The following is a 14,150-nucleotide window of genomic DNA, read 5'->3' on the forward strand; positions in this document are numbered from 1 at the left end:
GGTCAATAAACTCCAATGATCGAACTCGTGGATACGATGGGTAGAGATCTTTTCAAGTGATGAAATCACTCCACATCCCCTAAAAAGATCCACAATCACATCTGCTGAATGGGGGCCAACGATTTCAAGATGCTGCAAGAAGGAATAGTATCGAATAAGTCAGGGTCGGAACATTGCTGTGCAAAATATGTACTTACCTTGAGCTTGGTTAGCTGTTCCAAGCACTTGAAATCTCCTTGCTGAAGGTTTGATGTAGCAAGCCCCAAATGCGTAATATTCCGACAATGGCTCGTGATGATGTGGAACAACTCTCTCGGGATCGCACGGAAGATCATGAGCACTTGAATGGAGTAATGTTTTTGCAAAAATTCCAAACTTAACTGGGTGGTTGTCGTTCCTTTGACAACCAACTGCCTGAGTCGAGGGAAGTTCAATAGAGAAAACTGTTCGGATGTATATTCCACTCCAATCACTTTTAGCTGAGGGCTGAAATGCTCTAAAACGTTGAAAAACGCTCCTTCGTCGTTAGTCAAGTGCAGCTGTTCTAAGCGCGGGGAATTGGAGGGCAAATTGAGGGCATCTCTGAACATTGGCATATCGCTCTTATGTGTGGCTAGATTTAGATATTTCAATTCCGCAAGAGCTGAAAACTCAATTGTTTCGGTGTCTTCAGCCGGTAAGCTCATGCAAATCGCCAATTCTTGCAGCTTCGGGACTTCATAGAGGAATTTTTTAAGCATTTCCCTGGTTACTTGGAGATTCGACCGGATTCGTAAACTAGCAATCGATAACCCGAACTTTTTTAATAGTTTTTCCGGCATTCCTTCGTCGTATTTCAGTTCAGCGCCCTTGACAAATTGTAAGAAAATATGCCGATATTTTCTTTTGCTATTCAGCAAAACAGAGCACTCATCCGGATTGGGTCGTAGCGACACCCGATTCATTCGGCGACCCAAAAAGACCAGGTTAGACCACCGTTGGCAGACAAGAGCAGCTCTTCTCATGTCGGCCACGTCGAGGTGGTCAAATATGCAGCATAGAACCTTAAATGAAATACAAACGTTAGTGGCACTGCTAAACTACATTTACTTACAACTATTGGTTCCTTACCTCATCCGGTAAATCCGAAAGCATCATTATGTATCCTTGCAAACGAACTAGAACAACGATTTGCACTGAACAACTGAAATTCTTGAAAAACGGAAAAGCAACTGACAATCGATTGACGTGCGTCAAATGTAGCGACCCTAGAAACGAGAGATGCGCAAATAGATTATCTTGTTTGGCTGTAGCTATAGCGTAACTTTTGGTCAACTCTAGAAATAGGCCATTGTATGACATTATGCCGTTAAATCAAACCGAAGCTACGCTGTGCAAAATTATAGGCGGATTGGTTCAGATTTTTTAGAAAATGCGGTACAGGCGGACGGACGGACGGACGGACGTACGGATGACAAACTTTCATTTATATACAGTGTGTTCCATCACGACTCATACTATTGAAAAGTTAAGTAACTCCGCCATTTTTCAGTCGATTTTGACAAATCAGCCAAATTCTGAAACGTCAATCTATGCCATTTTATTCATGGATCAATTTACGGTAAAACACCGGGCTGAAATTGTAGCGCTTCACATTGAAAATAGTCGTTCTACTTTAAAAACTGTGCGTGCTTATTGTTGCCCAATTTCTTCTGACTTCTTTCGGTGGGGCTATTTGCAGAGTAAGGGTTATGCCAGCCAACCGAAATGAAAAAAATGCCTTGAATGACCCTTTCAATTGTTCAACCATCGAAAAATATACAGCCGTTTTTTATAACCAAATGAAAAAAAAACAGATCATAACTAGACCACCCTTTAGATACAAAACTGTTGATGTTAACAAGATAAGAATCTCTTTTGCTAACGGTCAATGCAAACAAGTTGGCGGCGCTGGTCGCAAAGGACGACGGTGAACATAGACCAGCAGCAGGTATTGGCAGATCGAGCGACCCAACGAATCGTATGGAACAACCGAAAGGCTTTAAAGAAATAGAACTATTTAATAAACTCCATACAAAATAAGAAATGGTCTCGTGGTGGCGAGTTTGTGTTTGTAAGTACAGATAGAGGACGGTACATTCGAAACGTGCGTTGTTCCGAGCAGTTTCCATCGAGTCGCAGGACCAGCCCCAGCCATTAAGCGATGTTCCACAGTTTTCGGATGAATGAAAAACAGAACACTGTGAAAAACACCACAATTTTGTCACTTGCTTTCAACTTTTGCGGTTTTCTTTGCGCCTTTACACGGCCTGCTCTTTGCTTTCTTCGCCTGCCTGTTACAGAGTGTTTTGGTAATATTAGTTCACTAAAAATGTTCTCATAAGTGCCACCATCATATGCTTTGTGGCGCGCCACGCTGTCTCTCATGTTATGCTCTGTGCGGGCGCTGCTCACTGTTAGTTTGCCGACGACTGCGCTTTGTGTGCTTCAGTTGGGCTTCACTTTTCGTCCACACTTTTCTCGGTGAAGTTATTTACAAGATTGTTTGTTCGGTTTTGCCTCCTCTTTCCAATAATGTTGCATTTGCCTATACTGGCCGCGCACGTGGTTTTGTTTTGCACTTAATTTCGGTTCCCCTTTTTGTGTGTGCGTACGCACACAGGTATTTGTAACACAATTTTGAATCCATTTTGTTTTGTTGATACCATCTTTCGTGGTTTGTTAAATAAGATTGCGTACCCCAAAACGCACGAGTCACGACCCGCCTGATTTATTATCCTCCTTTTTGTTTGTTATTTTGGAACGTTTTCAACGCTTGTCGCCGGGTGGCGAATAAAATACCATTTATTTTCGATCTAATCGTCTACCCCTACTAAGCCCCCCCGCGTGCCACCCGTGGCCCGGTTTTGGCACGGTGCAAAGGGTCGCTATTTACCTACGGTTTGGGCTTCCCGCCCAAATCGCCCAAAAATGGCCCAGTTACGGGCCCCACCTCGCCGAACTGCGCATAATTTCTTTTGTCTCAGTGCTCATTTTCCCAGGCTGCGGGCTCTATCAACATGAAAGTGTGTCCGTTAAATGCTACACAGTTAAATTAACACATACAATTCACAGAGGAACCGCCTGCTGTCGCGGGGAGGACACACTAACGGCGCCTCTCTACGCGCCAGGCAGGCGCTGCCGCCAATCACTAGAGGTTTGGTTTTTGTTTTCCTTTATATCGGTATCTCCCATTGCGCGTTTCTTTTTGCTTTTTTGTTATTTTTGGCAAAGGTAAATTATGGCATCATGTTTGCTGCCATTCATCACCGCACGGCCGCGAGCCGTTCCGCCGCTGTGTGTGTATGATGGTAAATGATTTTAAAAAGTTCTCTACATCGTGCGCCAGAAGGCCTTCCTTCCACATACGGAGGCGGGCTCCAGTGTCATTATAATATTAAGTAATAATATGCACACACACTGGTGCACCTGGGTCATATTGTTCTCTTGCTCTCTCTACACAATGGAGCACAATGGCGACCCGTACCGATAAACACGTACCGGGGTATTTTGTTTACTACGTCCATTTGTTCATAGAAAATACTTTCATCTGCGTGATCTGTGATCTTGCGCGCGCAACATATTGCAGCAAACTCATTGCAATCCGGACGATCCGGGCGATCCTTTTGCCTCCCGATCGTGCGGCGAGAGGCGGCTATAACAACGGTGCATACAGCTGCATATGGGGACTACTAACTCTACACTTGTCCGCTTATATTGTACACTGCTTGCGGGCGTGCGGGTGTGGGTTTTCGATTAAATCTGAATGAGTGGTGTCCGTGGGTGCATTATATATTCATGTCTCGCGATCCATCGATCGCGCGTCTTGAGTTTAGAGCTATCGGAATCCGTTTTATGCAACAATTGCACTCCATACAGTGTCGAACGAAACTGGAGAAAAGGTAACGATCGCAAACGAGCCCAGCCTAAAGTGAACTTGAAACAATAACAGCATCTCTCTACACGATCTCGCTTTGCTACAAACATACACATACATATACACAAACACGCACACAGATGGGCGCATGGGCGAAAGGAACTACCGCGGAGCACCGCGAGGAACGCCTATGTACAGGAGAAGCCGTTGCAATCTGTGTTCGCAATCCCCACACTCGATCGCGGAAAAGCTGGCTACATAAAGGACCACCACACTTCCGCGAGATGTCCCCGCGAGATTTTGAACGATCGAAGCACCACACGATCGCGCCTGGCGGATGCGACGCTTTAGGGTTTGATTCGTTTCGCAATGTAATGTATGTTTTATCGATTGTTTGACCCTATGTTCAACAACACAACACAATGTGGGTTAAGTGTGGTGGTGGTGCGTGAACTAAGCTTTACCGAGTGCCCCCTTCCTGTCTGGGGCCTGTCTCTCGCTCGAGCGATGATGATGGCGATTTTTACTATAAATTTAAATGCAAAATCCGTAGGATCGTCGGTGGAACGGAGCACAAAACGCAATCAAACCGAAGCAGGCACACCGAACAAAATTGCGGTGGGTAACGAAACAAGTAGAAAGTATTATAAAATATGAAAAGATAAAGTGACGACGAAGCAAAGATTCAAAATAAACAAAGAGAAAGATAATATTGTACACTAGTGGAGCGATTAAATACAAACATAACAAAGAATAGAGATATGAATTGTAAAAGAAGCTGCGGCCGTTTGATTGCTGCTTTCGTCCACCGTTTTCCACCGTCTTTCCCCCGTTGGATACACCGTTTTTTGTTTCGTAGCTAGATACAATGAAGATTTAACGCGTTATATGCACTCTGCACTCTCTGTGTGCCGCCGTGGCCTGGCTCGCCTCGGACACGCTCGATAATGAACGATATCATGAACGATGAAAGAACGAAACCAAATCATCTACTCTAAAGTCTTGGTGTTGCATAACAGTGAGCTGCTGAATTTATATGTTACTTTTTGTTTGTTTTGTTTTTGTTAGCTTTCTGTCTGCCGCTGGCTGCTACCTTTTCCAAAGGGTTTCCGTTTGCTTTTCTTCTCCTTCACTACACACTTCCACATTGGGAGACATTATTAGTCAGTTAATTAATATCGTATCGTACCCGGCCCGCCGTCCACCGGCTGCGGTTTGCAACGGGCACGGGGGGATATTAGACTATGCCACATCCAGAGTCACATCGATTTAAGATGCATATTCAGTGGGGGGGTTCAGCTACTATCATCTAGAGATAGGATATCGGCTCCATCGGCTTACTCCACTGCTCCATGTGTGTGTCCACGGGAGTCCTTACGCTAGGGCTAATTGATTGTAAACTACCGTCTGCCTGTGTGTGTTCTTCGACGGTGTTCGGCACCCGTTCTGTTCCGTTCCAGTTGCAATGGACCGATACGCCTCTCGCGCCTTTCGCGGTCGTCGCATTCTTATTATTTGCATTGTAACACTTTTGAGGATTGTTCGTGCGCTTTTTGTAGTTCTATGTATATATACTTTTTTGTTTGTTTTCCCTTTTCTTTCTCAATCTACACCAGCTACGGGGGAGCGTCGTCGTCGTCGTGGATGACTGCGCCACACCTAAGACGCCGCGGGAGAGTGTATGTGTAGTTGACAAATGCTGAGGAATCTACGTGTCCACACGTAACACACACACACACACTACCAGTAACGCCGGGTATGCGCCGGCGGGCTTGGGCTTTCGGTTAGTTAGAGAACGGGTTAAGAGCTTCCTTTCTTGATGCCACACAACGCTGCAAGCGCGGTGTCGCCCTATTGTCATTGATTGTGTCGTGACCCAGCAACAAGGAGAACAACAGCTGGAGCGTAAAACGCGCAAAAGAAACCAGCGACAAGAACCTTGTACTCCGTGCATGATCGTGCATGATCGTGATCGTGAGCAAAGGAAGCTGCAAACTAAGTTCGGTTGCTCCCGCGCTTTCCTCGCTACTCGCTGCGCACTATCAAACTAAATTGATAATGGAAGAATGTTGGATTGATTGCACTCTCTTGCGGCAGAGGAGCATGCGTGCCATCCGCCGGGTTCGTCGGGATTTACCTAATTGTGAGCTACTCAGTGCAAAGGTCGTTTTTAAAACTTTCACCCCGGGCCCCGGGCGCTGCCCCAAACTTTCTAGCTGCTGCTGCTGTTGTGGGTTGTGTGTTTAGCCTTGTGTGGTAATAAGATTTTAGTTTGAGGACCTCGTAACCTAATTATTCCTCTCTCTCTCTCTCGCCCCTCTTCTCTCTCCTGTTTACATCTGTTATCACGATCTTCGTACGATACTAAATTGACACATTCACTAGTCTAAACATGTGTGTGGGGGGTGGCTCTCTGTTTATTTACTATCGGGTTCGGGTTATTATCACTAGTCTGATTATTATAGTCTCCCCGGGCGCGTGTTGCTTCCTGCTGCGCCGAGACATGTCAGTAACGCGTTCGAACCGGCGCTGAACCGACAGAAAACCTCCGGTCCCAGGGCATGCCCCTATCGACCACACTTTGACCGCTGTGCCGGCTGCTAATACTTTCCCTGCTGCTGCTGTCATGTGACTGAAATGGCCCTGCTTTCTGCCCTGCTTTCTACTAAACCTATCAAATATCAAACTGTCCCGGATATCGATCAGTCGCCACATATAAGAGAGGGCCCCACACGCGGATGGGGGGACAACAGGAAAAAAGCACACTTGCGGCTTACTGTCCACCTACTCTTTCCTATACTTCTACGCGTTTCGAGTTCGTGCGGCGTGGCGTACGTGTCTGCGTCGTGGGTGCGAATCTTCGTTCAACGGAACCACACCTCGCTTCTATCACCGCCCCATCGTTTTTATCATGTGGCGTTTCAACTCCTTTTTGTTTTCCTAATAGAAAAAACCCGTTTTGCTTCTCGGAGTCGTCAAGTCGTAATACTATTCTGCGCCCACGTTGGCCGCACTCACACACGGAACCAGCCAAAAACAATGCACGTCGGATGGGCGTCGGCACCGGCATCGATCACCAGCAGGAGAGGCAGGCCTTGCGACAACCAACGGGTAGCCGACGCCGGCGTTACCATGGTAACCACACTTGGTGTGTGTGTTTAGGTATCCTTGCACTTCATCTTCAGCAGTGGTTCCTTCAGACGATTCGGTTCTATGAAGCAGGACCGAGATCGTAACAGCAACCGCTAGTTGGAGCCTCCGTTGGCGTTCTTCGGGCCGGCGCCCCCGATCACGCCACTGCCGGCTCCCCCGCCGCCGCCGCCACCGCTGGAGATGATCATTCCGCCGCCGCCGCCCGTACCACCGGCCTGCTTGCCTGTGTCCGCGGCACCACGTTGGCCCTCGGTGCCGTAAATCTTGCCCGCCTTTTTCGCCATCGACCCGAGCAGCTCCTGGCTCTCCTTGTGCGCTGCCCGCAGCGACAGGGCCCACTCCTTCAGCCCGATCTCGTCCTACGGAAAAGAGGAAAAAGTGAATTTTTAAGCGGATCTGGCGAGGACGACTTTTGTCCGGTGCCTTACCGAATTGGTGAGGATTAGTTTGCCGTCCCGGATGCCGTCGCGAAACCGTATCTGTACGCACTGCTCGTTCTTGAACTGGACAAAGTCCGGTGACACCTCCTCCATCTGATCCATGAACACCAGCTCCGGCTTGGTGCTGCCACTGTCGGTGTGTAGTTCCAGTCTGTAACGAACGAAAAGGGCGGTTCATGCAGTCGTCGGGGGAACACGGAAACGGGTGCGGTCCCGAGAGCTCGACCTACCTGTTGGGATAGAGTTTGGCGTAGCGCGTCTGCCAGACGGACGCGAACGATCCGCCGTACTTTTTGATGTACCCGTGTAGTATGCAGTCCGAGTCCTTCTCGTCCGCATCGAAGCGCTGCTTCTGCTTGGCCTTCCGCTTCTGCTCCAGCTTGTCCGCCTCCGTGTTGACGGTCTCGAACACCGTTTCCGCGACCTCCTGTTGCCACCTGCGTGCGCGCGGGCGGCGGAAAGTAGAAGGCGGATTAGAGCGAATGCCGGAGAGCGAGCTTACGCGGAAGTCGCGCGCGCGGCCCTTACCGTTCCGAGATCGTGAGCGGGAAGTACCGGTACAGTTCCTGGTCCTGTTCGGTCAGCTTGATGCCCTTGGTGTCCTCCTCGTCGAACGAGCCGATGTCGAACGCGTCGGCGGCGTTGACCTCGCCGCGCGGTGGTATCAGCGGTGGCGTGTACTTCTGGTAGTACACCTGGTTCCAGTCGATGCCGGTGAAGAACGGGTGCGACTTTACCTCCTCCGCCCTGATTGGGTGTGTGTGGGACGCATTATTGATTGACCGACCGTCACCGGCGCCGCGTCCTCTACTTACCCGCCACCCTTACAGCCTAACCGCTTGTCGATGTCGCGCTGCAGCAGGCCCTCCAGCAGGTCTCTCAGTTCTTTGCTGAACGACTCCGGCAGTTCCACGTTCTGCAAGCAGGAAGGTTGCTTTTTTAAGATACTCATTCATTATTCATACACAATTTTCGTTCGCTGTCGGTGGGACGGGGTGGCGGGGCGGGAAAGGCGAAAGTGATTACGTGAGCGAGGTGGCGCGGGTGGCTCGGGGGACTTTGTTAGTCCCAAACGGGAGGGGCGCCGGCACTGCGTGCACCAATTTTCTGGGGGGCCAGGTCTCTTCCAACTCGATTTTGAATTTTGAATTTCGCAGACACACGCAGACCGGACGGGGACGGGCGCTACTAACGAAAGCGTTTCTTTGGTGGAGAAAAACCTGTTAGTTTGTGTGCTTTTAGGGTTAGTAGTAAATGAGCAACGTAAAACGGTGTTAGCCAAACGGTCCCCCAAGTCAATTCCGAAACCAGAAGAATGCAGAGCGCGGGGGGGCGGGGCAAATAAATAGGGCAAAAGTAGAACATTTCAACACATACCATCGTGAGCGTCATCCGGTCGATCTCGTGCTTGTCCTTGGTTTTGTGCTGCCGGAACGGCGAGTGACCCTTGAGCAGTTTGTACAGCATGCAGCCGAAGCTGAACCAATCGGCACTGGAGTCGTACGGGGTGCCCTTCGACAGCACTTCCGGCGCCATGTAGCCGTGCGTGCCGACCGAGGCGTGCGGTTTCTTTTTGCTAAAATCACAGGCCAGCCCGAGATCGGAGATGCGCACGTGGCCGTTCTCGTCCAGCAGAATGTTGGCCGGCTTCAGGTCCCGGTACACGATGAACCGCTTGTGCATGTGCTCCAGTCCGAGGATTACCTGTGGTTGGACGGAAAATGTAAATGACGGAGCGGTATTTAATGTTCTGTTATAGTCTCTGTTCAATTTCTTTAAATTCCTTTAAAAAATAAACGGTGCAATTGAATATGACGTTGAAGGTTTTGACAGATCCGCATTCGAAAATTAGACACATCGTAGTAGCCCTGGGCGTCCCGACATCTTGCGATTAAAGAACATTGATACGATTTGCAATGCTACGCTATTACCATTTGGTGCTCGTTTTTATGGTTCTCTCTAAAGACCGTTGAACCAAGACTAACCAAGAAGGAATCTGAGTTGTTGCTGTCGGTGTTCTTGTCGGCTGGGATCACGGTTGTCAAAACGTTGATCCATCCTGCAGTGCTTACCGCGGAAATACACCTCAATCAATATTCAATCGGAAAAAAGCAACAACAACAGTTTTAGATTTTAAACCACTTGCCTGCTGAAAACTTTATCTGCATGAAACATAATTATCAATGTTCATTTCATTTCACTCGCCAGACCCTCGAACTAGTAAAGTAACATAAAACTTTAAAATTCATTCTAGGCAGGGTTCAATGTCGACCGTGAAACGTAGCAACCTATGCCGTGGTTGTCGTTGTGCTAAGGTTCTCAAATAGTGTTTGTGACGTTTAGTTTCTTAGTAACCTGGTCGCATCCCGGTGCAAAATCACCCATAAAGTTTTTAGCGAGAAATGGAAACTGTTTTAAAATCGATCCTCTTTTATGTATCTGGAAGAGCGAGTTCTATTATTTAGAGCCCCGCACAGGTACACTTTACAATCCCCGTGTAGTGCCCGCCCGTGCGACCGGTTGCAGCGCCATTATGCTTCCCATATCCTGCCGCTCCCCGCGCCACTAGTCTTCATGAATCTATTTTTCATTTCTTTAAATCGAACCGACCGACCGACGGCTGTGGCGTAGAGTAGCAGTGTATTGGCCGCTAGAAAGCGAACGGCGGGCGCGCGAATGAATGAATAATTTTTATCAACCTTCTTGCCAATCGCCCAATCGGAGGCCACATTTCCCTGGCGGGCACCGGCACACCACATCGACGCGACATTCGGTGCTTTAATGAATGAAATTTTAATCGGATTCGCTTCCGCACAAGTTATGGAATGGCACCGGGACTCGCGGCGTACCGACGGACGGAGAACTGGGGGAAAAAAAGCGATCCAATATTGGGCCCTTTGGGGCGATAAAAAACTGTTGCGAAACTCACCCCGGAGAAAGCGATATTCCGCTGCCGTCTGGCATTACGTGATACGGGAACTTGCACAGCCCGGGCCAGAGCCCAAGCGCCCGGTGGGGTGGGTGAATTAAATTCGAAACATTCCCCGGGATCGTTTGGCCGTCAATTTAAAGCGTCGTTTAAAATTATCGATTCCCGCGAGCGGAAGTTTGTCCGTGGTGCAGCGCCCCAAAGAGCACTCTTTGGGGCGTAGCATTAGCCTCTCCGCACCGCGTTTTCCACCTGTTGCCCTGGCATGGCCAAGCCGATTCCCCGTTTGATTATGTTAATTCGATAACCCCGATGATGCAGAGAGGTAGCGAATTACCATATTTTCAGATTGAGGCCGCGGTGGTGCCTCCGTTTTACCGTTTAATGACCTGTTCGAAATATTGCATTAGACGATTCCCGAAAGTCCCAGGTTATTATATAAAAGGTTCATTTCGCCCATCTCAGTCGAACTCGGTGCGGGGCGGCGGCCAGGGATTTTCGGTGAAGCACTTCCGGGCGTGCAGCGAAAACTTACGGTACACTTTTGCAATAAAAACACTGTTTTACTCGTGGGCGCTGCATCGTGGGCGCATGGTTCTACTATAAATCATCCTTTTCGCACGGGGGACGCCAACTCGTACTGCTCATAACCGAGAGGCGGCGGCCGCCGCAGGATGTTCTGGACTGGACTGGCATTAAAAAACGCCATAAAGGTATGGTGCTGCCCAACGGCAACAACGGCCCCCGAGCGTTGTGCAACTTCTTCGCCGGGGGCCCGGGGAACCGTAAAACCCGCCCCCAACGGGCGGCCGAAGACCAATGTAATAAATTGACCGTTAAAACTTCAATAAAGCCCGTAATCATGGGGGCGCATGGTTCCCGTGCTGGTGGTGGTCCCGGCGGTAGTGCGCCACAGGAAACATACTCATTTCGCGCGTGGCCCCCGGGCACGGGTTTAGGGCGCTACAGGCAACAGGGTCGTTAATCATCATCTAACGGACTGCGAATGGCAGCCCTTTTCGGGTGGGTCGGGATAGTCGGGATCCGCCCATCGCGAATAGTTTGGATTACTCTGATCACTCTTCTGGCCAAAGCACGCAGGTGTTTCGTAATTAAACCGTCTCTCCGCTCCCTCTCTCTCCCCACTCTGTTTCTCTTTAATCACTCGATTCGGTTCCGGGGTCCGGGTGGTAAAGATCCGGTGCCAAAAAATAAACGGAAAGCGACAGATTAATTCGGCTTTTGAGGCCACACGGTTGGGACTTACCTCGGCGGCGTAGAACTTCATGTCCGACTCGTTGAAGACCCCGTGCTGGGACAGATGGTAGTGCAGGTCGCCGCCGTTCATGAGGTCCAGGATGAAGCACAGCTTGTCCGGCGTGTGGAAGGCGTACGTCATGCACACGATAAACGGGCAGTCCACCTACAGATTGGCGAAGAAAGAACGAACGTTAGTGGCCTCGTCCTCGTAACTCACTTCCTCCTGCCCCCCTGCCACACCCTTTGCGGCGGGAGTCGTCGTCGTTATGTGTTCATGACGGTTTAGTGGGAAAGTTTTCGGGGGCAAAACTTTTCATATTAAGTGCTCTCGCCACCACCGGGACACAAAGTAATTGATGGACGTCGAACGTCGGCGAGGGTGACCCGACTGTACGTGTGTGTGTGTACGAGATTTTCGTGGCCCCCAGTTCGACTTCAGAGCACTTGCGTGCTGATCATCGCCGGGCAGAAGTCCGTCTCGATGATCAACCGATTTCAACCGGTCGTTCGGGCGCACTTCGAGCACGTGCCGCGAGAGGGTCTTCATCTTAATCTTCTAGCCGGGTTTTTTCTGCCCCTCCGGCCCTGGCCCATCTTCGAATGATGAAGCGTTATGCACCGTGCACGGTTAAGGCCCCCTCGCGGCGTGCGGTGTCGGATCCCTGGCCGGCTGGGTAGTAAATCTTGCGCCAGAGCCAACGAAGACAAAGTTGTTATCCCACACTATCGGGGAAAACTACCCGAAACGACATATGGGTGAAGTGAATATCACATAATCCCGCCGGATTTATGATGCCCTTAGCGCTTTACGGGCCACCGAGTGCAATAAATTCTCGCAGCAAACTCACTCCTTAAAGTAGGCAAATTCGGAATGCAGTTTAAATCCACGCTCCACGAAACTTACCCCCGTGCTGACCAGCGACAGCATCGTCCGCTCGTTGAGGGCCAACGTTTCGCCCTGCTTCATCTTGATGCGCTTCTTGTCCAAGCACTTCATCGCGTACATCTTGCCCGTGTCCGCCTTCCGGCAGCCGTACACCTCGCCGAAGCCGCCCCGTCCGATGATCCGGTGCACGCTGAAGTCGTTCATCGTTAGCTGGAAGTGAACGGGAGGGGAGAGGCCGAAAATTAGGAACCCAAAGAATCACACCCAGCGATTTCGGGCCGAGCCGAGCCGTCTTCTTCTTGATGGAGGCGCATGGTCGCCCACGGCACGCAAGGTAAATTGACGTAAAAAAAACTGTAACTGCATGTCAATTGTGTCTTTGCGTGCTCATCAGCGATATCTCCAATGCGCCGATAACTGTACCCCAGCGGACGGTTGCGGACCGGTTCGAAACACGAACTCAACAATCAAACATTTCTGATGAAGGAATCATTACCATCGACACGTTACGTGGCACGAAACGAAACGCTTTTGCCGCCTGTCTATGGAACTGAGGAACACAATCGAACCGAACGAACGGGCGTCACGTTTCCGTGCGGTTGTTACGATTAGATAATTCGATTAATTAACGGACAGTTTGACCAGGCTGCCGGGCCAGGATGAAAAATCCCTAACGCCGACAACAAAGGCGATTGGAGCACGATTTTCCACCTAATAAAATATAGTCCTGTTGTGCCGCGGGCGGGCGGCGCGTCGGTAATCATCGCACCGCGTTGGGTCGTAAAAGGTGAGCCGCGGCGCAGAAAATACGAACTCACAGACTCGTGACGGTAGTTAATGTCGGTTTGATGTACCCGTCCGCGGCCGTAAATTCCGCGCGTTCCACCAAAAGATGAATGAGCGGACCCCGGACCCCTTTTTATGGCTCGACGGCCGACGCCCGGCATCGGATTTAATTGATTTGAAATTAAATCTTCAGCAGCACGCTCCTTCCTTCGAGGAAGAACTCTATGTTTTCGGTCACCGGAATTCATCAAAGATCACCCGATGCGATCCCGAGCGCTCGTGACGACGAGTGTCACACCAGAGAGAGAGAACGCCCAAAAGTGGCCCCGAAACGAGCATCGATCCAGCTACGAACGCCTCGCTAATTGAATTCCTCGATTTCAGCGTTGGGTCCTTCCCGCCCCCGGAAACGCTTGGTCGGATGGAACTTTTTAAAAACGAGGAAACCTTCACCGGAAGCCACCGCGTATCCGAGATCGTAGGGCAGACAGATTGAAAGTAGGAGAGTGGAACTTCCTTCGTTTCGTAGCGCAGGGCAAGTGGTGCCAAATTGTGTCACAGCGCGCGGAGGGAAGAAAACCGGTGATGAAATCCGTGAGGGCCCAAAACGGGGATTGTCACCAACAGTGCCGTGCCGAACTGTCAAAAGATGACAACGTCCAATCCATTTTTTTCGCTCCTTCTCACCACATCCGGCGGCGCCGGAGGCGGAAAGCGTCAATTTGGCAATCGATCAATAGAGGATCGGCGGCCTACTTGGGCAGGGTTCCTTTGGTACGTTTACAGCGCGCGATTAAGTGA

At 50.0% G+C, this 14,150-nt stretch overlaps 1 protein-coding gene across 1 annotated transcript in view; it reads right to left on the reverse strand.

Moving 5' to 3' along the window:
* Positions 1-7,021: 7,021 nt before the first annotated feature.
* LOC128277148 (G protein-coupled receptor kinase 1) overlaps positions 7,022-14,150 on the reverse strand; it is a 75,097-nt gene continuing 67,968 nt past the window's right edge. The window contains exons 6-13 of the mRNA XM_053015595.1: positions 12,582-12,773; positions 11,685-11,840; positions 8,866-9,192; positions 8,304-8,404; positions 8,017-8,235; positions 7,719-7,925; positions 7,477-7,639; positions 7,022-7,407 (exon numbers count right to left, since the gene is read on the reverse strand). Coding sequence (XP_052871555.1) covers positions 7,141-7,407; positions 7,477-7,639; positions 7,719-7,925; positions 8,017-8,235; positions 8,304-8,404; positions 8,866-9,192; positions 11,685-11,840; positions 12,582-12,773 — 1,632 coding nt within the window. The 3' untranslated portion in view covers positions 7,022-7,140. The remainder of the gene's footprint in view (positions 7,408-7,476; positions 7,640-7,718; positions 7,926-8,016; positions 8,236-8,303; positions 8,405-8,865; positions 9,193-11,684; positions 11,841-12,581; positions 12,774-14,150) is intronic.

This window comes from Anopheles cruzii, chromosome 2 (assembly GCF_943734635.1).
Source record: "Anopheles cruzii chromosome 2, idAnoCruzAS_RS32_06, whole genome shotgun sequence".
NCBI lineage: Eukaryota > Metazoa > Arthropoda > Insecta > Diptera > Culicidae > Anopheles > Anopheles cruzii.